This window comes from Haemorhous mexicanus, chromosome 3, assembly GCF_027477595.1.
Source record: "Haemorhous mexicanus isolate bHaeMex1 chromosome 3, bHaeMex1.pri, whole genome shotgun sequence".
NCBI lineage: Eukaryota > Metazoa > Chordata > Aves > Passeriformes > Fringillidae > Haemorhous > Haemorhous mexicanus.
The window spans coordinates 89,092,005-89,116,935 of record NC_082343.1 but is presented as its reverse complement, the minus strand read 5'-3'; the positions used below and the strand labels follow the sequence as shown (position 1 = coordinate 89,116,935).

The 24,931-nt window shown below is 38.6% G+C and overlaps 2 protein-coding genes and 1 long non-coding RNA gene across 8 annotated transcripts in view; 2 read left to right on the top strand and 1 right to left on the bottom strand.

Annotated features, from left to right (window-relative positions):
* The window catches only part of FAM135A (family with sequence similarity 135 member A), a 79,596-nt gene extending 72,141 nt beyond the window's left edge, over nucleotides 1-7,455 (top strand). For 3 of the 4 annotated variants that reach the window (XM_059842650.1, XM_059842648.1, XM_059842651.1), the window contains 4 exons: nucleotides 1,750-1,901; nucleotides 2,817-2,927; nucleotides 6,001-6,114; nucleotides 6,860-7,455. In XM_059842650.1, coding sequence (XP_059698633.1) covers nucleotides 1,750-1,901; nucleotides 2,817-2,927; nucleotides 6,001-6,114; nucleotides 6,860-7,065 — 583 coding nt within the window. In that variant the 3' untranslated portion in view covers nucleotides 7,066-7,455. Of the gene's footprint in view, nucleotides 1-1,749; nucleotides 1,902-2,816; nucleotides 2,928-6,000; nucleotides 6,115-6,859 lie in introns of those variants that run through there. The other variant, XR_009485933.1, reaches the window with a different exon arrangement.
* Nucleotides 7,456-9,984: 2,529 nt separating this feature from the next.
* The window catches only part of LOC132325390 (uncharacterized), a 31,938-nt gene continuing 16,991 nt past the window's right edge, over nucleotides 9,985-24,931 (bottom strand). Inside the window, exons 2-3 of one of the 3 annotated variants that reach the window (XR_009485930.1) lie at nucleotides 15,707-15,835; nucleotides 9,985-12,562 (exon numbers count right to left, since the gene is read on the bottom strand). This is a non-coding gene — a long non-coding RNA (uncharacterized LOC132325390). Of the gene's footprint in view, nucleotides 12,563-12,882; nucleotides 22,944-24,931 lie in introns of those variants that run through there. The other 2 variants (XR_009485932.1, XR_009485931.1) reach the window with 2 other exon arrangements.
* On the top strand, nucleotides 11,860-18,450 carry SDHAF4 (succinate dehydrogenase complex assembly factor 4). Its single transcript, XM_059842647.1, has 3 exons — nucleotides 11,860-11,935; nucleotides 14,269-14,421; nucleotides 18,164-18,450. Exons 1-3 carry the CDS (start codon nucleotides 11,896-11,898, stop codon nucleotides 18,271-18,273), a joined length of 303 nt encoding a protein of 100 aa, XP_059698630.1. The 5' UTR covers nucleotides 11,860-11,895; the 3' UTR covers nucleotides 18,274-18,450.

Sequence of the window (24,931 nt, the reverse complement as noted above, 5' to 3'; positions counted from 1 at the left end):
TCACAGAAAATGCCCTTTGTTATGGTACAGTATAAGAGTTTCTCATCCCCTTATGACTTTTAATAAAAACTGTCTGCAATGTAGGAGAACTGTCAAGAGAGTATCTCTGCTAATATTCAGACCTTCTTTAGAAAACAATCTGTTTTACTCAAAAGCAGTTGCATCACACAGATCATTTTCAGGATCAACTCAATTTCTGTGTGCATTTGCTTGTTCTTAAAGAAATCTGTGGTTTTGTTGTTCTTGTGTGGATCTTTACTAAAACTATTCCTCCAACAGAATGGTTTTAAATTTTAGTATTCAAGAGAGCGGCTTCATGTTTTGTTTTGCAAATGCTCTGCTGTTGTGCTGACACCACAGAGGATACATAATCTTTCATTTCAAAATTGGTTAGGCAAATATAGCAAGCTCAAACAAAGAATTTCTCATACAAATAATACTGGAAATCTAGTACTAAAAGCAACTGAGAAGAATATACATGCATGCTTAAGCAATGTATTAATAATGAACAAAAACCCTTTTTCTGCTATAGAAATGCATAATTATTTCCAAGTTTAGGAGTTCAGGGTGGTTCTGCCATTCTATAACCGATTGTTTGAATTTGTTTATTTACCTTTAAATTGGTATTTTCCAATATTTAAACAGTCAAGCAATCTTTTAGCACTGTATTTTACACAGATGTTGCAGGAAGTTTTGTTTTAGCTACTTTTGTTGATGAATGTAGTGATACAGAGCAAACAGGAAGGATGATCCTAGAGGTGTAATACTGTAGCACATATGTGATCCAGCAGTGATAGTTCTTCTGTACATAATTTTGGATGGTTTTCTGTTTTCACCATATCCTGGGGTTGCATCTGCAATGCAGGAAGGCACTTTTTCTTTCTAACTTTGTGAGTCTGGTCTTCTTCAAGTCAGTGCCTAGTCTGGTGTGGTCCTGATCTCAGAAGGGATCTGTAAGCATAAGAACTAGAATTGCTTAATTTCATAGTGTCCGTTTTAAAGAAAGGCTTTATATAGGCTTGCCTATATGACAGTAAGCACCTCACATTACGTAACAGTTATCCTTAGATACAAGAAGCTAAAGAGTTCCATCCATCTTTCCCTTAAATTGCTTAACCAGGGAAACACCTAAAAATACTATTGTCCTGACAGAGACATATTCTTCAATTGCTTGCTCAAGCTGATAATCACTTCTTTTGGTCAGTCTGCTAAGCAGATCTGAGATGTTGCTTCTGTTTTTAAATAATCAGGTTCATTTAAGTAATCGTGTTCGCCCCTATTAAGAATGCCTTTGGAATCTGTCTCCACTAGATTGTTTCTGGAATGCTCATATGTCTATCATATTGAGTGCCATCACATGCCAAAGTAATGATAATTTCAGTCATGCATGGCTCATAAAATATTTTCTTAAATAGTTAGTGCTAAGGGAAATGAACCCAGAAATAATCTTGGGTTTAGGTGGTAGATGCTGGTGGAAGGATAGTTTGGTTTTGTTAACTTTTCAAAACTGCTGTATTAAATATTTCTGGAGGATTTCAAAACATGTTTGTAATGAGTTATGCAGCTTGAGAGACCTGGAAAAGCTATGCCTCCTGAATGACATAAAATACAGATCTGAATGGAAACCTTTCATTATTTTTTTTCTAAGCTCTTTTAGCATTTCATGACACCAGTTTTCTTTTTCTCTGTGAAAGGAAAAAAAAGTCCTGCTATAAAATTCCATGTTTTATTGCTTTTTCTCTTTAACAGCTTTATTGGACACTCACTGGGTAATTTAATAATCCGTTCAGTGCTCACAAGACATCGATTTAAGTATTACCTCAACAAGCTTCATACCTTCCTGTCTCTGTCTGGACCACATCTTGGTACCCTCTACAACAGCAGTGCTCTTGTTAATACAGGTGAAGTATTATTTTCAGTAGTATTATTTTAAGGGAAATCTTGTCTTTGAAATGAACTTAGCAATTTCATGTGGGGTGCACATTTCTGCATTATTGTGATTGTGAGGAACCCCATATTTCACTGTCATAAGCAGAGAGAAGGGTTATAAAAATAATGCGTCATTAAAAGGATGTGCAAGAGGTGATTGGCTTAAGGATTTTCCAGTATGTTTGGTTCAGATTTTCTGTTGAAGCATAAATAAACTCCAGTTTTAATCTGTTGAGCTCAATTTATAATAAACTGAACTTGAATATACTTAGTCTGCCAAACAATTATATAAGATACATTAAAATAATTCTAAACTATCGTGTCTTTTCTCTCTCAAAAATGCCTTACAACCTGCAGTATGTTTCCGCAGATGTGCATGGCAAGGGAGGTAAAATTTCCTGAAAAGTCAGTTAGCCACCTATTATTATTATTATTGACTAAGAGAAATAACCAAACACAACTTCCTGCTATGGTATTCCTGTGAGAAGATTCTGCTTCCTTTTTTCAAGTTACATTCATTGAGTTCAGTTTAGAAATTGGAGAAGTAATGCCAGTTGTTTTTTGGACATCAAAATGTTCTGGTATTATACAAATTATTGAAATAGAATGTTTATATTCTGGCTAACATTACTGTATTTACACTTTCTGGAAGTTATTTTTTGTGGGCAGGCATGTACACTACTGGAAATAAAGGCTTTCATGCTTCATTGTGTAGATAGACAGGAAAGAAAATGAAAATTTAAACTGTTTCTGAGCTTGACAATGCTTACATGAAAAGTAAAATTAGCATCTGAGAGACTGTTATGAACTTTACATACTATACTTATGTTTAACTAGTTTTCATATTTTACTGTGGATATATACTCATGTTGTACCTAACAATGCAGGACTGTGGTTTATGCAGAAATGGAAGAAGTCTGGTTCTTTATTGCAACTGACATGTCGAGACCATTCAGATCCACGACAGACATTCTTATATAAACTTAGTAAAAAAGCAGGTAAGCTTTGTTAATGCTTCCTATCTCTTAAAGGCAACTGTGTATAAATGTGAATAGGAAACAACAAAAAAAAAGAACTTATTTTAAAAAAACTCCTGTTTCAGTTTTAATATTGAAGAGTTACTTAAGTCCTGTATTCTTCAAGTAAAGTAAACAGTGAACCTTTTCTGTTGCAGAGGTAGGATATTACTTTGAGACTTTCCTTCCTAACTAATGAGCAGAACTTGAGTGCAGCCACTATACCAATAAATAGGGCATTTTTAAAATATCTATCTATGAGCCATTAGGTGATGAGTCAAGTACATTCATACACATTTAGGATTACCTGTCTCTGTATCTGCCTTTCTTACCTATACTATAAGTCTTTTATTACCGCATTAAGATGGTCAGGGAAAACAAAAACTTACTTTCATAAAGGAAGGAGAAGTTGTACTTAGCATAATAGCTAAATCCCAGCTTAGATTATTCATACTATGTCATTCATACAGTTTTCTCTGGGTTGAATATCCTTATTTCAACTGTTGGCCAAGAATGCATTTTGCCAGTGGGCAATGTGCCAGCAGGGGGGTAGTTTCTGACAGGTGTATGTGAATGTGTATCAGTCAAGCAGTTGAGGAGCCAGAGATGCTTGTGCTGTTCTGTGAAAAATCCAGGCACACTCCTAAATCAAAATATTTCTAGGCTGTCACAGCTGGAATTTTGTCAAGAGCAACGAAGTACAAATGTATGGGCAGGAAAAGACTGACATATAGCTCTAGAGGTGCTTGAATATAAAATTTACAGGACTTGGAAGAAGCAGAAAATAAAAAGGAAAGAGCAAAAAGAAAAATCATAGGTAAGATAGGAATATTGATCAAAAATTTGTTTTAGAAAAACTTGGGGTTTTTTTACCCTTCTCTTCAGAATTTTCTATCATGAAGTGATTTTGTTGATGATACAGTAATATTTAAAGCTGAACTGGTATTTAAAGGTGAACTCAATCTAGTTTTGCTGTCTTTTGAAAAAAAATGTTTGAATATAAATAGACATTATGTGAGAAGTTACACACTGGATGCTGAGTAAGACTGTGGGACCCCTGCTAAGACATAATCAGATTAATTAATCAGTTGGCTTTAAAAAAATTCATATTCCATGGTTTTTATGTGTATGTATCTCAACATGGCTAGAGACACTGTCATTTGAGTACTATTGTGTACTGTAGAAATGTGACATATTTTCTGATGGCAGACCTTTATATGACAGGATTTTTGAAAGACCCAGATAGCATCATCTCAAGAGTCATAATGTGCATTTCAGACTTTGTTCCCCATAAATGATAAAAGGAATATAAAAGTCTTCAGGCTCAGTTTCTGCTTTTTTCTTTCTCACCAAAGCAATGGAAAGAGCTGTATTTTGGGCCATAGCCTCAGCTACATCATCTTGTTTCCAGGTCCTTCAGTGAGGTCAGTGTAAGGGAGAAGAAAAGGCTGGGGGAGATAGGAGAAAGAGATGTGAAAAATTAATGATTTTAGATAAGGAGAAAAGAAAGTAAGTTTTATGCTTCAATCATAGAGAAGGAAGAAAATTTTCCTTTGAGGGTTGAGTTAATATACTGTATGTACAATGTATGTGTTGGTGCCTTTAACTCTTGATATCTGTACAAGGCCTGCTCTGTCCTGCCATCTCTTTCTTCACTCAGTGGGCATACAGCATTAGCTTTACTTGACTCTCAGACACAAGGTGAGGGGCATTTGAGATTCCCCAATCTGCACAATTCCTCTTTTCAGATTCTCAATACAGGTAATTTGTGTGCTGGTCTCAACAATGATTCTAAACATAAATCTTTCCAGAAGTCACTTAACCTTAGGGAACATGCAAGAGATTGACAACACTTTTGAGAGGTGTAGCTGTGAATTTGCCACTTCTGTTTATTTTTGTAATCATATAGTTGAATAGGGGTCTAAGATGAAGAAACATCTGTTACTGCTTAATGTGGTGTCTTCTTTGGACATTGGCTTTGCATCTGGCAAAATCCCTAAGGCAGCAAAATCTAAAACTTGTGTGGATCCAGCAGGTGGTGTTTTGAGGGTCAAGGTCTCAGCAACACAGTTATATGGTGGCTTGTGACTCTAGATTTCAAATTTGCCAAAGAACATACATGTTAAACACATCCTGTTGCTTAACCCCCAAATCGATGAAGAATATAGGTAAACAGTAAAACTCACTTATCTTGTGAAATACCCTATATACTTTCTTTTCTCCTGCTGAAGATTTTGATCAAACATTTATTCATAATGAAAGACTGATGATACTTATGTCTAAAATATGATATTCAGAAGGGGCTGTTCTAAGGCAAATTACTTTCCTAAAGTGCTCCATTGTGTTTGGCCTAAAGCAGATAGGCAGCACCAGAAATTTGCTGCAGCTTTCTAGAGAAAATGTAACAATTCAATGTCTTTAAGGGCTGTAACTGGGGGTGTCATTACTGGGGTTTCCTATCTTTGCATCGTTCTGCTATGAGCATGCTTGTTCAGGAATTAGGAAGTCTGGGTTTAGTTATAAGGGTTTAATTATACTTCGAGGTTGTGTTGGGTGGATTCTGCACCTGTGCTTGAGCTTGTTAAACCTTACAGTGAGGCAGTGCCTTAGAGAGGCACCTGCTCTAGGTGGGCTATATCATGTATGTGTTGGTGCTAGGCATGAGTTCTAATGCAGCTTTTGTCTGAAACATCAGTGAAGACAAGGCACCATACATCTTTAGGTTTCTTCAAGCCATGTGGAGGCTTTACTCTCTTCTGTATAGCCAGAAACCAACTACTGTATTCCTAAGAAACAAAATGAAGGTTTGAACCACACCCAGTTTAATGGGAAACTCTAGAACTGAGCCATGACCATGCCTAATAAATATGTGCAGAGGAAAGGCTAGTACCAAACATTTCATTATTTTGTAGCTCTACCTATCGTAATTGGTTTTTCTCCTTTTTTGTGCAAGATCTTGTAATAAATTAGTGCCAAATATCAGTTGTAAAATGTTTAATTATTCGGTAGTAATAGATCAGAGGATTTGCTATAAGTGATACCTTTTTTCTTGTAGGTCTTCATTACTTCAAAAACATTGTGTTAGTAGGATCTCTGCAGGATCGTTATGTTCCTTATCACTCTGCTCGCATTGAGATGTGTAAAACAGCTTTAAAGGATAAACAATCAGGTAATAAATATCCTGCAAAATAAACAAACCACTCAGGTTAAAACCTCACACATATCAATGTCCTCCCATTTAATTTTGGCTGCTTAACTACAGCACCTCTATTATGTGTTTAGAAACTTTGGGCTTACTTTGTAGTAGCAGTAGAGGGAGAAAATCCACATGGAGGCTGACTTGCTTTCTGTGTCTGTCCTGTTATATTACATGCAGATGGAGATGAGACTGAACAGGTTTCTAGCTCACTGACTTCACTGAAAGTTAGGTGAGATAGACACAGCCCTTCATGTACTATTTCATGAGCAGGGAGGACAAATAATTTTGATTTCTGAGATATCAAATTGTAGCATCAAGCCCTGGGCTGTATTTAGCTGTGGCTTAATAATAGCACTGAAGAGAAAGGTAATTTTTCCATAATCAGTTAGGGTCAGTTGTTGTACTTACTGTTGAGATATCTTAGTACAATTGCATTCTAGTATTATATATTGACAAATAACTTTTTTGTAATGTAATAAATTAATACTGATAAGTACATTCTCACTATAAGTGTACAAATACTAAAATGCGTAACTTCAAATTATTTTTCCATAATTTCTAGCAGAAATTAAACAGAACCTATCCTAACAGAACCACAGCATAACACATTTCATTACTTCTCTTACTCTGGAATGTGTTACTTCTGAGTTCAAGGTCAAAGAACTATGTTTGTTTCTGGCAATTCACACAGTACAACTTTTCTTTTCCTCTACAGGACCAATTTATGCTGAAATGATCCAGAACCTGCTTCTGCCAGTTCTTCAAAACAAGGAATGTAATTTGGTTCGTTATAATGTAATTAATGCATTACCCAATACAGCAGATTCTCTCATAGGGAGAGCTGCACACATTGCTGTTCTTGATTCAGAAATATTTTTAGAAAAATTCTTTCTTGTTGCTGCCCTAAAATACTTTCAGTAGAGAAAAGCATTGTCAGAGACTTGGTTATTACCTCATTAACAGATGAATTCAGATAATGTGTGGTGTTAAAGTATAGCTGCAGCTGTATTTTAAGAGATATTTATACTTTTTATATGGAAGATAATTTATATCATCCACACTTAGGGCTTTTTAACATCAACTTTACTTTCTAGGTAATGTGACTGTGCAATATTTTTTTATTTTGTTCTTTTTACTTTTCTATTACTTTTTCTTAATTTTGGGTACCTAATTATTTGGAGATTAAAGCACAGTGTGTACTTTTGTTTGGTTGGTTATTGGCTTTCAGACAACAGAAGTCGATGTTACTTGGCTACATTTTACAAGAGGCTTTAGATGCCAAAAATAAATTGGATTTTAAAATTCTAACAATGTCTTACGTGTTCACTTGTCGTATTTTAGCACTATAGGAAGTTTAACTGGAAACACAGTGAGCTGCTAAAATACTGGATATTTGAAAATTACTGTATCTGCTATAGTATAACAGTTTTCTACAAAATCATTACTGTCATTGTTAAATATGTTATGCCTGTGGGAATATATTTTCTGCTGATCTCAAAAACATGTTAGTTTACATACTCAGACTTTATGACTGGAACTTTTTTTTTCAGAAGCAAATGGCAACTAAGGATTTTTGAATGTTCAGTGATAGCTGCCTTCAAATAATTGGGGTTTTGCAAACTATATTAAGATGGCTCCTTACTCTGTCAGTTCTTCAGATGAACATGGACAATTTTACGTGGACTTCCTTGTATATACTTAAAATAAGTAAATGTTATAAATTTCTGCAATACTTTTATGAATTTAAACAATTTTTAAATATTGTTAAAATGTTTTATTGACTATAAAGTATTGTAAATATAAATCAATACATCTTCAAATGAGTCTATTGTAAAATTTACCTGTTTAGTGACACAGATAAAATGTTTTTGATATACAGGAATGTTAAAGATCTGACTTCCTACTGGTGCTGAATAGCATTGTTTGGTTTCTTCTTCCTTCTCTTTTCTCTGTTTCAAACAATAGTTCACTAAAGGTGGGGGAAAAGAGTTATATGTGCATTCACTAACTGTACACTAATTGTAATGAACATTTTTTGAAAAATATAAATTTGTTGTATAATGCACGTTTATTTTTAGTATTGTATTATTGCATCTGGTGTTAATAAAATGAACAAATTACTCTAATGAAAGCAATTAAAGAAACTGAAATGTTCTGCTAATTACCAAAATTCTGGGGAGGCTTTTTGTATATAATTAATAATTTTGTACTTTTGAAATTAATATAGCAATAATAGTTGAAGTGATTATATATATAGATGAAATGTTAATAATAATAGATGAAGTGATTTTGTATTTGATATGGAATGTTGTATAATAGTCTTTGTAATATATGGAGGGGGGGATCCCTATAACTTACAAGACACTGAAATGAGTATCTGAGCATCTACAGTTCAGCACTGTGTACACTGCAGAGTATTTTATTAGAGTTGTGTTAGGCAAGTCCTTGTGACACAAAGGTATCTTTAATACATTCTCACTATAACAATGCCTATTTTTATTTTAAATTTTGTAGTATGATGTTGGTACTAAGCTCTAAAAGCTCTATATGTTTAAATTACGTTCTGGTATCTCTTTTTTTTTAACAGTATTATTGGATTTGGCTACTGTCTCAACTTTGAATAGCTGTTGAAGGGAGCTGAAGTTACAAAATATTCCTTGATTCACAATTAAGACTTTAAACTGTTCCTAGGAAACAAGTATTTAGATGGTTCTATCACTATTGAAAAATGTCTGTCTTGCTTTCTGTCTCTGGAAATCTGAACATGTAAAGTATGCTTTTGTGCTCAGGAAAGCAAAAGTATCACGACGGAAATAGCCACTTTTTTTCTCTTCTTTTTCTTTTCTCTTTTTTCTTTTTTTTCTTTTTTTTTGGCGGGGGGGGGGTTGGTAACAGTAGGTCCCATCTATTTAAAGCAGTTTGAATTAGGTTTGTTCTTTGAGGAAAATGGATGGTGCAGGACATCATGTGATATTTGCATATAAGTATCTCAAGGAACAGGGCAAATTAAGAGAACAGTAAATTCATTCTCTCTTCCTTAATGTTTATTTCCTATTCCATATGTGGTGTGGTAGCACTCTCAGTACTGTAGCTTTTGTGAGGGCTGTTTGACATCCCAAAGTCCCAGAGGAATGTGCCATCTGACCGTAGTGAGAGGTGTGATGACCCCAACATGTCCTTAAAGCATAGGAGGTTCACATTTACTTACAGACTCTATGGTCACTTGCAGTTGCTCTCTGAACAACACATGCAGGCTAGGATATTTTGGACAACTGTGCATGTGTTGCCTGGAATGTTCCCCCTACTCCTGCAGTTTTCTACCTTCTCTTTCCTAGACCTAAATACAGACCTGTGTATACATAAGTCAGTGTCATCTGATGCAGTAGAAGCTCTAAGGTGCTGCTACTCACCATCTCACCCCTCTTCTGTTTGAATGAGGGCTTCATCTTCCTTTAGAGATAGTGACCTCTCCTTCATGCAGGTATCCTGCAGCTGCTTCAAAGAGAATTATGCTGCTTACAGAACGAGAGATAAGAACTGAGGTCTTAACATTCCCTTAAACTGTCAGTGTCTTGTTCCCTGAAGGCAGTAGGCTGGTACTGTTACTTCAAAAAGCTCTCAGTGATGTATGTAAGAGATCACTGCATAAAATGACATAGTGTCTGAACCTCTGTTTCCATGTTGTGTATATAAATGAATTCCTTGGGTTGTGTTTGAATCCTTGATACAAACTAAACTTTCTGTTACTGTAAATCTAGGCATTGCTACTACTTTGGAAAAACAGTTCATGTTATCCTGGGAATCACCAGGATTTGCAGCAGAGCCAAGAGATTTGACACATTGATGGAAAACTTACTCTGTTAACCACAAAACAACCTTGTTTCCAAGATGGTTTTATTTGCTTAGCCCTGACCAGATGTGGTGTTCAGATAACCAAGGTTCTTGACATGGTCTCAGAGGCAGAGGGGGCATTCAGGCAATATCAGTACACTTGCTGCCCAGGACAGTGCTGCTTGTGGTGCTTTCCAGGTAGTCTCCATGACCAGTACATCTGGCTCATCTGAACTGACCTGCTGCAAGCTTTGTGCTAGCTGTAAGTCTTTTATTCCCCACTTTTTAGAACAGCAAAGCTAAATACAATTTTGTTTGTGTCATCTTGCAAAGGAAGCTGCAGTGCAAGAGATAAATGATCAGTAAACAGAGGAAGGAAAACAAGAAAACAGTCCATTTAATCACAAAGTAGAAAATTCCTGTGGTGTATGCTACAGTTGTTTTTTACCAATGTTAAGATTTATTACCTCCTTAGACAGAAGATGTAGAAATGAATAATTCAGGAGTTACAAGTGAATTTTTACAGCAATACAATAAAGACGAGAAATATGTTTTGAAGACAGTTAATTTTTAGGTGGATAAACAGTACCTCAATAGTCTTGCACTGCTATTTCATTCTTACCATTTGAAATTCAACATGTGTGCTTGTACATTTGATATATGCAGACATGTATGATTTTTCATGGATTGTGTTCAGCAGTTTAGGAGCAGAGCTTACTATTACTTGGTGTCTGCAGACAGATTGGTAAGTTTTTTTATGGGAAGGATTTCATGTTTTTGTTGTAGTGAAGACATAAATAATAAGTTCTTGAACTTTGACAAGATCTGTTTGGATTTTCTCCTTGCTGCTTTCAGGCAGAGCATTTTTTTCTGCATTTGTCTTTATTCTCTCTGATCTAGAGACCCAGCATCTAGCTGTTAGAATAAAGGAAAGGGTTTCCATTATTTTCAGTCTCTAATGTCTAATTAACCATGTTATAAAAGGCTGATTGAGAAAATGTCACTCGTAAGGCAGTCAGTTAAATTTAATTACTTTCAGTGTGTAGGCATTGCCAGATATAGCTCCAATAAACTCCAGGAAGTGCTGCTGCTCTTTAATTTACCAAGATTTACTTTCTTAAAGCTTTCAGATGTGAACAAAAAATGCTATTTTAGATTCAGATCTCCAAGTTATCTTCTTCAGGTTAGTATCTGTGGACAGTGAATTCTGTTTTATCTAAGAACTCGGTCAGCTGGAGAAGTTTAAAGAGTGACAAAAAGCAAAAGTTGGTGTATTCAAAACATTAACTGTACTTAATTAACAGGAGCGCCACTCCATGAACTCAGGTGTTACTTATCCCAGGGTTAGGTTTATACTGAGCGTTAAAAGCAACTTCTCTGCTGAAACTTGGAAACTGGAACGATGCCGTCTGAAATCATGAACACTGTCTGTACATCACTGTGGTGTTAGCCAAAGTTCCTTCATGTCCTTGACAGCCTTTGTGTGTTATTTGAACAATGTACAATTTTTTTTAAATTAAAAAAAAAAAAAAAAAACAACCAAAAAAACCCAAAACAAACCCCTAGCTGGATTACGCTACACATTGAGGGGAAAACGGGTTCTTGCAGCGCTAAATTCTTCGCTACATTGAAGAAAGAAGACGTCTTTGCTCCACGTTTGCCTAGGGGTGAAGAGTCACAGCGTATTTCTCAAGCATCTGTATGAGCCCGTAGCTGCCTTCATCGGGACCGTGGCTCCCCAGGCGCAGTTCGCCTCTGTTTGCCGGAGCTGGGGAGCAGCGCAGGGGCACGGGGGGTATCGTGAGGCCGCTGAAGCAACCCCGCCGGGGCTGCGTTCGCGGCCTGCCCCCGCCTGCAGCCGCCGCCGCCTTGGGCGCCTGCGCAGCGGCGCTGCCCGTCCCGCACGGCTCCGTCCCGGCCATGGCTCTGCGGCTGCTGCGCGGCGCGCCCGGGGCAGCGAGTAAGAGGCAGGCGGAGGGCGGGAGGGCCCGGGTTGTGCCGGGAAAGGGCTCCCCGGCTCCCCTACCCTTCCTCCCGCAGGAACTGACGAGCGAGGGGACGGGACGGGGCGGGCGCCGCCCGGGGCTGCCGGCGCTGGGGGGCTGGAGAGCGCCCAAAATGGCGGCGCGTGAGGAGCGTGACACGCCCCACCTCCTCAGCCCGGGGGGCCGTGGGCTGGCACAGCCTTTCCCGCACCTTCCGTGGCCCTACGGATTCCCTGCTCTCATCCCCTCCCTTCCCTTCCCCCTCGCCCTTTCGATATTAATATTCTCGCTTGTATGGTAAACCTCCTGCTGTCGGGCAACTCTTGCTTTCTTGCCCTGTCGTTGCTTGGTACTTCTTAACGACAGTAAAATGTGGTGTAAACAGTGGTATAACGTTTGAAGAATAGCTGGAGGAACTGTGCTGTGTACTTGGAAGTTACTGGTCCGTTCCCTTCACCTGAGGAAATTCAGGCGGTTTGTTTATAGAGAAGTAAGGCAGACTGGATAACAGAGCCTGTTCCGCAGGGCTCAGCTTGGGCTGTTTGTTGGGTGCTTCCCTCTCGTCAAGCCCTGAGGTTCTGTGCTGCTATTGATACAATACACTAAAAAAAAAAAAAAAAAAAATACACTGTATGTTAATGGAAGAGCTTGTAAAAATTTTTGTTAGATGTTTGTGCTCTATTAGGCTGTCAGGTTCGTGGCAAGATGTGGCTAATGCTCTAATCCTCTGAGCATCCTGATGTGTGCTCAAATTCCACTGCATGGATGGCTTTGTTAGGGTAAATCACATGCTGTGGGCCACTTCAAAAGATGGAACATTGCAACGCAGCAACTTTAAAGAATTGGGATTTTCAGGTTCAGTTATATAATTAACAAATGGTAGGGCATTGTGACACTATGTAAAAGAGGAGGGAATCAAAGATTAGTTTGTACAATGTGGTTTATTAACGTTGATAGTTCATTCATCTTTTTCAGAGATGTTTAATGTTGAATTTTTGTCATCTCTCTGTCAAGAAGAGTGTATTTTGGTCAAGAATATCAAGTAAATCTATCAAGGAAAATGGGTTTTGCCTCTTCTCTAGTGATCTAGAGATAATCAGTTTCATATCAGTACCTTAGTCTGATTTTTATTTTAATTTGGACTAGAATACCAGCTATAATTGAATTTTCTCGCTAGCTTTTCAATTCTAGCTTACTGAAGAATGACAAGAAGCTTGGCAGGAGTAGAAAGACCCAATGTTTACAACAGATTGGAGCCTTTACTGTTGATAATTTGTTACACCATGCTTTACTCCTTTGGGGTATTGGCAGCAGTTGGCAGACATAATACAGTTGGTGTGGCTGTAGGGTTTGATATTGAAGATGTGGTTTTTTTAAAATGAATGAATATGCTGATTCTGGGAATACAAGTGAGTTATTAGTTGGTGTATATTAAGGTGAGTCAAATTGACAGTGCTTGAGAAGGCTTCCCAATTCAATCTCCTTAGGAAAGTAGAATAATAGTTCTTTCAGGTACTTTGCATCCAGCTGGTACAGGGAGGATTTCTGTTTGAATCTTGCTTCTTAAGAAATGTCAGGCACCTGTCCACAGCCAAAATATTTTTAGTGGATAGTTTATGCTCACTGTGGACATTTACATTTGGCTTTTTTAACCAAAATGTTAGTAGGAGTTTAAAGGAAAAAAAGTTAATGCTTTTAATGAAAGCATTTGCATGCAGTTACATAATTGAACTTAAACATGCTGAAAGTTTTTCTTGCTTTTGACTACCAGCTGAATTATTTTACCATCCTAAGGGAAACCCAGCTATCTTCTGGAAAACCTGTTACTAAGGGAACTTTTTTTTTTTTTAACTTTCCTTTGGGAAAGCAGAAGCGTTTTCTGACTAAAAAGCTGCTGGAAATGAGCCAAGATATGGAAACCAGCAGGTTTCTTGGGGGAGGTTAGGATTTCTCCTGGAAGACAGACTGTACTGGTCTATGCTAGCATAATTACTGTTTAAGAGTCTAAAATACAAGAAAGTAACAGCAAAGATAAGTTCAAGCAGTTTAAAATACACTGTTAATGTGAACTGAGTTATACAACTAACACAATTTTGCCTACATCTGTTTCTAGGGCCAAAAATAATTATCTGTGCTTATTTCTTAGGTGTTCATGAGTTGAATGTTAAATAATTTTTAGAGTTTGTTTTCCTGCCTTCCTCTCCCTCATCCTTGAAGTAGTTTTTTTTCAGAGGTGCTCTGGGCAGTCCCAGCATTACTCAGTGTTCAACTCCCATGTTTATGCTACACATGTCCATTTGCTTGATAGAGTCATCGCTTCTTTGCCACTCGCGAAGCAGCTCCAGCTCTAAGCCCGGAGGAAGATCTCAACCTGCTAAGCAGCCACTAAAGAAACCAAAGTTACCAGTGGGGAGGTTTGATGAACCAGAAGAGTCCAGTATGGAGAAGGAACCCCTGGAAAGTAAGTAATGTTTTACAAAATTGGAAGCTGTGTTTTAAAGGCAAGACTGCGAGATGCTGTGCTGATGTCAGTTTAAGAAGGTGACAGACATTCAGCACTCTTTACATTACTCTGTATTTACTCTTTACATTCAGCTCATTTTCTAAGCTTACTGGTTCTGGGAAAAAAATCAGAGGGGCAGGGCAATGGGCACAAGATGCAGCAAATGGTGCACCAGGGAAGAAGAACCTTCAGAACAACCATGGTCAAACATTGTAGCAAGTCACACAGAGAGCCTGGGCTTCCTCTGCTCTTGAAAATACGCCAATTTGCCTGTGTGTCCTGCCTTAGCAGGAGTACCTTCCACTAGAACCAGCTGCTCAGAGCCCAGTCCAGCCTGGCCTTGAACGTTTCCAAGGATGGGGCATCCACAGCCTTTCTGAACAATTTGTTCCAGTACCTCACCATCCCCACAGTAAAGAATTTCTTCCTAATAGCTAATCTAAACCTACCCTCTTTTATTTTAAAGCCAGTCTCCCCTGTCCTGTCACTACATGACCTTGTTTAAAGTCCCTCTCCAGCTTTTTTACAGGCCCTCTTAAGGTACTGGAAGGCTTCTAAAAAGTCTTCCCAGAGCCTTCTCTTCTGCAGGCTGAAAAGCCCCCAATTCTCTCAGTCTTCTTTCAGTCTGTCTTAATAGGAGAGGTGCACCAGTCCTGTGATTGTCTTAGTGGCCTTCTCTGGACTTGTTCCAAGAGGTCCACCTCTTTTCTGAGTTGGGAACTCCACAGCTGAACACAGTTCTCTGTGTGGGGTTTGGGTTTTTTGTGTGGTTTTTTTTTTTTTTTAACAAGTATTTATGATAGAACAACTTTCAAAGAGGCAATGCAAAGAATAACTTTTAACTATTTGCAGCAAATTAAACACAAGTTTCTTCTGCCCAACATCTTCATCAATTAAGCATTAACAAGTTGATGAAATATTTTCTTCTCATTCTTCTATGTACAGAATATATTCTGCCTTACCATGTAAACAGGAAGCCAAGTCTGAAAGCACTAACATCCTGGGGAAAAGAAATACAAACTGATATATAGTCTCCAAAAGGAAGGCAGCAGAGTGCCACTGGAAGCAGAATTTCCTTCATCTGTAGACAGTACTTCATGGAATCCTTCAAACACATTAACGTGCACACCTTCTGTGCAGTGGTAATTGCTTCAATTCTTGGGATATAGCTTTGGATAAACTTGGATAAAGTAATTTTCCAGAACTGGATGTGATACTGTCTCACGAGAGCATTGCCACTCACCTCCAGAAAATTAAAAGGTAGTGTAGCTGTCACCTCTGTCAGGGGCTCCATATTCAACATCCAGGCAAGCCAGTGCCATGCATAGTTCGGTTCATGAAGATGTGCCCCTTCTTTAATTCCATAAGGCCACTAGAGTTGAATGATAGCAGCATAAAGACTAATTATTCCTTACATTAATTTAAGAAACCGATCATGTTCTTCCACCTCAGAATCCTTAATAGCATATCCAAAATCCTCAGATATTTTTTCAGAGAAGTCTCCTCTTTTCATACAGGCTAAAATGGCACTTTTGGTGCAGCAGAGCTAAAAACTGGTCTCCAACTCCAGAGTGTATTACCCTGAGGCCACCACAGCCATTGGGAAAGCTGTATCATGGTGAAAAGCTACTTCTGCTTCTCCTTTCACAAATTTCTCTGCAAGTTTGTCATTGTATTGTTGTACTATTCTTGTATTATAGAATCATCTCCATGCAATTTCAAATTGTGGCTCACTTGAGAACTAACTCACAGTTGGAGTTACTGTGTAAGCAGCTGTTTAATCCTCGTCTTTTTATTCCCAGGAAAATCAATGCCATCACTGCTTCACTTAAAGCATGCATAATCAATATCTTTTGTTATTTGCGTAGGTATTCCAGGTTTGGAGCAAGACTCAAGGTCTCTTTAGTTGCACCTGTATTTTTTTACATGTAACACCGGCAAGAGTTTGCAAACTGCCTCTTGTATTATTAGGAAAAAACTAAGAGTTGAAGCTGGATTTAGAATTCCCAGTGCTCTGTAGCTATCATGGAGAAATCTTTTGAGCATCTGCATCCACTGCCAGCACATGAGTAGTGCTTTGATATTGGGATGATGACTTGTACAAAATAATATCAGGTGCATTTGCACCCCTTGTACTGCCAGAGGTGCTCAGATACTGATGTATCTTTTCCTGGTTGGCATCAATTATGAAAGAGGTATGCCAGTATGTCATCCTGTATAGCCTGTAGCTGTATGAGTTTCCTCCATCACTTTTATTTTTGTCTGCTGTCCAGAATTTCTGTTGTTATCTTTTCTCATTTTCAACCCTCCACCTCATTACCTGTGTTGCCCACCTGGGCTGACTTAGGGATGTAACTGAGGGATATGAGTTAGGTGCATATGTGAGAAGCTCTGGACAATCAGCATGGCAAGGGGCATGTGGGGTACTGTGACTTTCTGGGAGCCCTGCAGTCTAGTGCAGGATGAGACTCAGCCTAGGATGCTGCTGTGCCACAAGAACATCGTGGCTTGATGGCCTCAGTTAACTATTCTTAGGAGATGGCCCTGAGTAAAGGTGCACTGAGTATAAGAATGTTGGCTGAGGTACAGAAGGCTCTGTGCTGGTTAGGAAAGGAGCATGACCTGGCAGTGTGCTGCTCTTTTGTAGCAGGGTGGGGGGGTTGGATGAAAAGCTGGGCATGATCTGGCAGTGTGTCATTGCAGCCCAAAAACCAGATCTTGGACTGCATCAAAAGCAGCGGGGTCAGCAGGTCAAGGGGGGTGATTCTCCCCATCTGCCCTCATGAGACCCTACCTGGAGTGCTGCATCCAGCTGTGGAGTCTTCAGCACAAGAAAGGCATGGACCTGTTTGAATAGGTCCAGAGGAGGGACATAAGGATGATCAAAGGGCTAGAGCGCCTCTCCTGCCAGGACAGGCTGAGAGAGCTGGGGTTGCTCAGTCTGAAGAAGAGAAGGCTTTGGGAAGATCTAATTGTGGCCTTCTGATATCTAAAGGGGGTTCAGTACCTTAAGGGGGTTTATAAAATGCAGGGAAGGAGTTTTCATACAAGCAGATAGTGACAGGACAAGGGACAATGGTCCTAAACTGAAGGAAGGCAGGCTTGGATTAGATGTTAGGAAGAAACTCTTTGCTCTGAAGGTGGTGAAACATTAGAACAGGCTGCCTAGTGAACCTGTGAATGCCCCATTCCTGAAAGTGTTCAAGGTTAGGTTGGATGGGTCAAACATCCAACCTAGATGTTTTAAGTACAAGAGTAACAGAGTCTTGACTAAAATTCAAGCTTAAATTTAAACAGAGTACTTAAAATTAGAGAGGTAAACAGCAAGTGATACCTGGGTTTTAGATGTCGTGAACATAAATACAGCATTTCTGAATGATGCAAGTTCTGACTTGAGAAGATGTGGTCCTTTAATGCCTTTGGACATTCAGTTGCTTCTTTATTTGCATAATAAATAATATTATATCTGTATTTGTATATGTATGTGTGTATATATATATGATCATATATATTGAAGTCAAAAAACTGAAATTAATTTTGTAGGGCTCTGGAAAATATTTAGCTCGAGGTTGCCTTTCAAAACAAAAAAGAATTGATTTTGTCTTTGAAAATGAAACTAAAAGGAAAACATCATAAATGATAGCATCTTTATATTTGTCAACATTATAGAAATTTTAATGGACTTTCCCTGTTATTTTAGAATTCCCTGATGGAATCAATCCTACTACAAAAGAGAGGGGTGGACCCAGAGGCCCTGAACCTACACGTTTTGGAGACTGGGAAAGAAAAGGACGTTGTATAGATTTCTAATATTGAAATGTCTGTATTGATAATAAAATATTTCTAGTTGCTTAAAAATATAATGTACAGAAAAAAATCTCACCTGGATTTGTCATGGAGCTTATTGTTTCTGTTGTGCCACCACATTCTGTCATGTGATGAATCTTCTTAATAATGCGATGTAATTAAACACAGTGCTACAGCTCAGATTATGGAGCTGTTAGTGGCTCAGTGTCTGCCTGATCTTTAATACTAGTTACACTGTGGAAGTATAAGTGCAAGTATAATGGTGTGAAATTGGTAGTCAGGAGCTTATGGAGATGTATAAGGGTTTGTATTTCTTAATGAATGTAAAGATTTATGTGGTGTTGTAAAAGTGTTGAAAGAACTTTGCATTTCATGAACCTGGACACCATTCATCAAAGGCAGAATCAACTCTGAGATCAGTAGGTCACTGATTTCACACAGTGGTTCCCTGGTAAAAGCCCCTTTATTCAAGAACCTTTCCTCTGTCCCTGTTGCAGTGGGTTGGATGTTTTTTCCTGTTTGTAGGGAAGGGACAGTCTTGTCTCTGAGGATTGTAAGTAGCACAATGGAAATGGAGACTTAAATTTTGGAGAGGGTCAGCTCATGATTGTAAGTAGTGTAGAGGTGCTCTATTTGGAATCTAGAACACTGTCCTTTTATCACCTGTCTTCTTCATGCTACTTGCATTATCTTTTCTTTTGTAAGTGGAGGTGCCCTTTTGCACATGGGCTAAATGCTGCTTAGGAAAAATACAGCATTTGTCTGAAACCTTATGGTCAAAGGGGACAAATTCCCTTAGGTGATCTAATATTGCAGGTCTTTAAACTAAGTTATCTGGCATCAAACTAAATGTCTTTCAGTCAGACTGAGCTCAATTCTTGGTTCAAGAATTTGCCTAGTCATAAGTACTGTCGTAGAGTAGTAGTAGAGTGCAAATCTACCACTTGTGTGGGTACTTACTAATGAGAGTAAGTTGTCATTTTTGAAATGACATGAACATGTGCTCTGTTTCTGTGCAGGTTCTTTTTGATAGCCTGAACAAATGGATCTTCTCTAGTCACAGAATCAGAGAAGGGTGTGAGCTTTGCCCAGCTTTGCCTTTGCATGGTTTAACTTAACTCAGGCATTAAAGTGTGAGGGTCTTGTCACAAATCTGAGCAGCCTCCCCTAAAGCTCACTCGACTGGCAGCCAGTGGGGCGCTCCTTGTTGAAATCTGACAGTTTGTGTTTCCAATGTGTATGTTAGAGACGTAGTCTTGCTCTAGTTGTGAGTTTGGATGTTTGTCTCACTGTGATGATTCCCTACAAAAATACTGAACCTATTCAGTTATAGGTTTATCAACCAAATACCTCACTGACAAGAAAAATGAGATTAACGAAAGCCTGTTTCTCATAAAAGGTGGTAATTAACGGTAATTAGATTTTGAACCTTTAAATTCTGCAGCATGGCTTGAATATCGGAAAATCGGTTTGTATTTATACCTGATTCATTCTGGTTTCCCTCCTGTATAGTGAGAGACCTTTTCCTAATCTATTGACATTTTCAGTTACCTAAAGATAGGCTGGGTCAGCTGTCTTTAAGTTGTTAATTATTCCTGGTAATGTTTTGCCTTTTCAGTTGCTGGTCTGTTGGAAAATACTTTCTCACACAATACCCACCTTTTCAAATAGGAAGTAGAAATTTTAGTTGGAAGCTTCTGCCTTTTCTGCACCATTATTAATAGGCTTAATATCTTAATTCATAAAGAAACGGTGAAATACTCCTAATTTTTTTTTTTTTAATTCTAAATCTTCTCCATGGATTGTTGCATTTCTTCATTATCTTCTCATACCAGGTTTTGCCCTTCCCAGCACACATTCCATGAATGTTTACCTAGTTGCACTTCTTGGCATTCCTGATTTTTCAAATCTAATTACTTTCCTCAGTGCTGACTGCAGGTGCATTCCTCCCTGAGTGCAAACTTACACTGTTTTGATTTAGCATATGAAGAACTGGTGTCATGTTTCCATAATCTTGTTACATTTCAGTTGCTAATCTTCTGTCTCCCTCAGCTTTGTGATTAAGGGCTGACCCAAGTGCTGTCCAGGCCCCTGCTTGTCTTCTTTCATGCAGGTGATGACTGCTGCTGTCAGAGCCACAGGCAGGCAGCCCTTCCTGTCAGAGCTCAGACACATCCAAACGCTCCATGCCAGTATCCATGACATACCTGGATTTTGAAGATAATTTTGAGAGCGCTAGCATCTGTACAATAGGACAGAGTGTCTCCTAAAGACAGGGATTTTGCTTTCCTTCAAAAAACAGAATCACAGAATAATTTAGATTGAAATAGACCTGTAAGATCATCAAGTCCAACCACTGCCAAGTCTGCCACTAAATCATGTTCTTGAGTGCCACATCTACATATCTTTTAAATACCTCCAGGGATGGTGACTCAACCACTTCCCTGGGCAGTCTGTTTTAAGCTTGACAGCCCTTTCGTTGAAGAATTTTTTTCCAAAAATATAAAGGCTGTTTTTAACCCATGTTATAAATAGCTGAAAAGAAATTGGTGCATGGGAAATAGAGGGTACCCCTTCAGTCTTGAGCAACTTCAGGCCTTTTTTACCACCTCCCAGGCTGGTGCCGTTAACCAAATATTTGCTTAACTTGTTTATGGAATGTGTCAATAAGACATAGGAAACTGAACATAGAAGCAAAATGATATGTAAGGGGCAAAGAGTGAATGCCAAGGGGCCCTCTTACATTGTCTGGCAATCTGGCATTTACCAAAAAGAGGAGCCCTGGGCTCCAGTAACAGTTAAGCACAAAATCCCATGGTGCTGCAAAATCTCTTGTGGTACCTGTCAAAAGTGATTCGGGATTGAATGTTATAAATGATACAATGATATTGTAGAGTATAAACAATCATTTCTCTTTGTTTTCTTGCAGTGCCAGCAGTAAGGAAAGCAGCACTTCAGCACTTTTTCAGAGCTGTCTTCCTGCTCTTCCCAGATAATGACTATTAGCAATTCACTGGAATTTAGCATTAGGGTAAGAAAATGGCTTGGGGCATAGCTATTAGATCAGCCATAGATACGGTTTTATCATAAATACTGATTGATTTTTTTTTTTTTTAGCTCTTTTTGTTAGTATAAACAGTGGAGACCAGCAGGGGCTTTTTGCTAACATTTTCTGTTAACTTTCTATGAGACAGAGAAAAATTGTTCTGTGTGTGTAAGCAAATTCTTGCAGTACTGCAGGATGCTTGCTGCTCTATTTAGTTTTCTTTAATAAAAATCTGTATGTTGTGTTTCTGCCGTAGGTTTTCTCTTTTAAATCTGTTTCTGCTACGGCATAGATACATTTGGTACATTATTAAAATTATGAAGCCTTTATTGTTTGAAGGAATTGCACCATAATTACTTTATTTCAAAATACATGAAGTTTCAATTTACAGTAAAAGAAAACATTTGCTATGTATTGCCTTGTTTAGAAAGTATGTATTTCAGTGTTGATTTTATTAAATTGAAACACAGGATACATAATAGAATCACAGTAAAATTACCTGTGATGGTAGCATATGTTTGTAAAGCACCACAGAATGTTGTTATAAATCTTTACTACATTTTCAGTTGACTGCAATAAATGATGACAAATTCCAGTGGTCTGTAGTGACAGATAAAATAAACACCTTTTTATGACCCTTATTTTGGTATTCTTATTGAAAAAGCACCACACCATCTTGTTCTGAAATGTCAGGAAGAGAAGGAAAACTGCATTCATGTCTAAGAGAAGCAGTTTTGGTACTTCTCTGTTTTTGTAATTGTTCCTGAGTTATAACATGGTATCAAATAGAACATAAGGAAATGGTTTGGAATGTGTTTCCATGTGCTGATGGAGATCAAAACCATGCACATTAGTGGTCACTTTCTTGCTTTTGTAAAATGCAATATAAAGTACCTTTGCTTAGGTGGTGGTCAGTGTTTCATATCAGACCAGCTGAGATGTGCAGGCTACATTCTAATGTGGGTATGGCTGTGCTCCCTCTTCCAGCTCTAAAACTGCTGCTTGTTTAGGGGTTGTCATGTGTAATCTTCTAAAACACTTATGTTGCAGAAAGGGTGTCTCAGTTGAAGTTGCATCTTAGTTACAAAATGGCAAATCCTGAGAAAAGAGCTATTTTTAAAATGAGTGCTCTGAGGGGCAGAACTAACGAAGTGCTGTTTCCTATGAATGTCTGACACCCCCTGCAGATGGAGCACCTTTCTCCATGTTCGTGTGTTGATTGACATTATCTCCAGCAGGCCAGGGGCATCTTTCTGCCCATTTTTTCCCCAAGAGGAATTATTTGGACCTCTTTCCCAGCCACTGATTTCCACAGAGCTTTCAAGAGCTTAATTCTCTTAATGTCTCTCCTTGACACCTTTTCAGAATAGGTTGGAATTACTGACTTTAAGTGTGGGGGCAGTGCAGATATTGGCCTCCCATCCTTTGGAAACCAAGCTGCTGAATGACTTTGACCATATGTATTTTCTTCAGAAATATTCAGCATCCCTCTGAATTTTTTTGCTGTGAGAATGGAATTTTTTTCCCCTCAAATAGCATCAGAAGGGCCAATCAAAGCTTGCAGCAGGAAAGTCTTTGACATGCATTCTCCAGGCATTAAATCTCCCAGTCAGCTACAGCCTTGTGCCTTTAAAAAAAAAATCACATCTCTTAATGTTGCCATTTTTAGGGTGAGAGTGTTCAAAGCAGCTTTTTAAGGTCCTTACTTAATACATTAATTTATATTAAAGCTGACACCCATGGCCTATCAAAACACAGTTGTAACTCTCAAATGGTAGCCCCTGACAAAAGTGAGCTATGCAGTGCTGGTCAGGTTAATTCTAGAAGCCAGATATTGAACTATAACTTACTCTCCTAACTGATTGTTTTAAACTTCAGTGACTTATGTAGCCATCTGTGCTTCCTTCCTAGTTGTAGTTCAGGGAGATGCCTCTAAAAGGTAGTCTTGTCTCAGGATTGGGGGGTTTGTCATTACAGGTGGTGAATGGGGGTGTTTTACCAGCATCCTCCCTACTGACTTTAGAGCTGCCTAAACAGCTGTCCTAAGCAAGATGTATCAGGTGTCGGTGCCCTGCTGGTGACAAGGGAAGCCAGGGTGTCCCTGATCATGAGTATGAACTACTAATTTCCTCAGAGAGGGAGGGTGCAGTGTGGCAACAGAACCTGCAGTGCTTTTGCTGCCTGTACCCTTCCTGAACACTGGTGGCAGGGAAGGGGATGTCCAGGGCCAGCTCTTAGACACCTTGTAAAAGGGAGTTACATTGTCTTAAAATGAGAGGAAAAAAGCTGAAGCTAGTTCTTCTGCCTATCCACCTCCCAAGCAAATGCCTACAGAATGATGCAGCCAGGAGGGTAACACCCAATAAACTTACAGTCAAGTGACAACAAGTATCTCAAACCTACAAATTAGTTGGGATGTTTTCCCTAATAAGGGTGAAGTGTGTCAACCTAACAACTAGGCAGTTTTATGTGACATGCTGCTGAGAGGGACTTACCGTCAAAATAAAACTGGCAGACTAGGAAAAAAATAATATATATTTGCTCAGCAAACCTTTAGTCTGTGTGACTCCCTTGTGAGAGGCTAAAGAACAAAGGATGGTGTGTTTCCAGCTACCATTTGAAAGCTGGGGAAAATTTCACCATGTCTTAAAAGACAGACAAGCAAGTGTTGCTTAGCTCAGGGAGTATTCTGCTTTTGGTTTACATTTTACCCCAGAGTTTTCACTTACAAGTTCTGCAGTGTGTATGTGTGATCTTGAGACAGATTTTTTCCCAGATTATTTTCTTGAGACAAGTCTGCAGTAGCTGTTTGGTCTAGCAGACATACTGTTTCATTCTTCTAGGTTTTTTCTTCAGCCTGATAATGACAGCTACAGCTCTCTTATTATTAAATTGCATATTATTTATTTTCACTTTTACTTTTTGCCATCCTTCAAGTGTTTTTTTTTTTTTGATAGGTTGTACCCTTTGTTTCTCTGTAGTAATAACAGGGCACATCATAATATTAATCACAAATTACAGGTTTCTCCTTCTGCTTCCTTTTTTTGAAGGAGATCTTTTGCTAATATGGGGGATTTCTGTATGTGAAGATCTTAACTACAGTCAAGAAAATAACTGAAACTGCTCCAGTGGCATTTGACTCAAGTTTCAAATTTAGGTTCATTATTCTGTCAAAATCTAGGTTTTGTGGGAAGTCAAAGATGCCAAGAGGGAGAAGGATGTTTGTAAGAAGTAGCATCAGTCTTCCTGAAAGTTTCAAACTTTCAGGAGTTTAAACGCAAACTAATTTTAAGGTCTCCTCTGTGAAGGTCACTGAACTGTCAGGTTACATTATTCAGCTTTTTTTCAGAGCACATGGCTGTGGTCCAGTCTGTCCAGACAGGACATTCTGGAATGTCAAGACAATCCCAAAACAAGCTTTTATGGTTTCAAGTCTTAGTTTGCACAGAGAGATACCATGCCAAAGTAGTACACATCTGACTGGTAGGTACATTGTAAGCTCACCTGTGAATGACTGCAGGCATCACAACCATCTCTGAAATGGCAGAGAGATTTGAGTAAAAGGGCTCAGAGAGCCAGGTGGTTACCTTACGGTCCTATTGTCATCTCCATTTT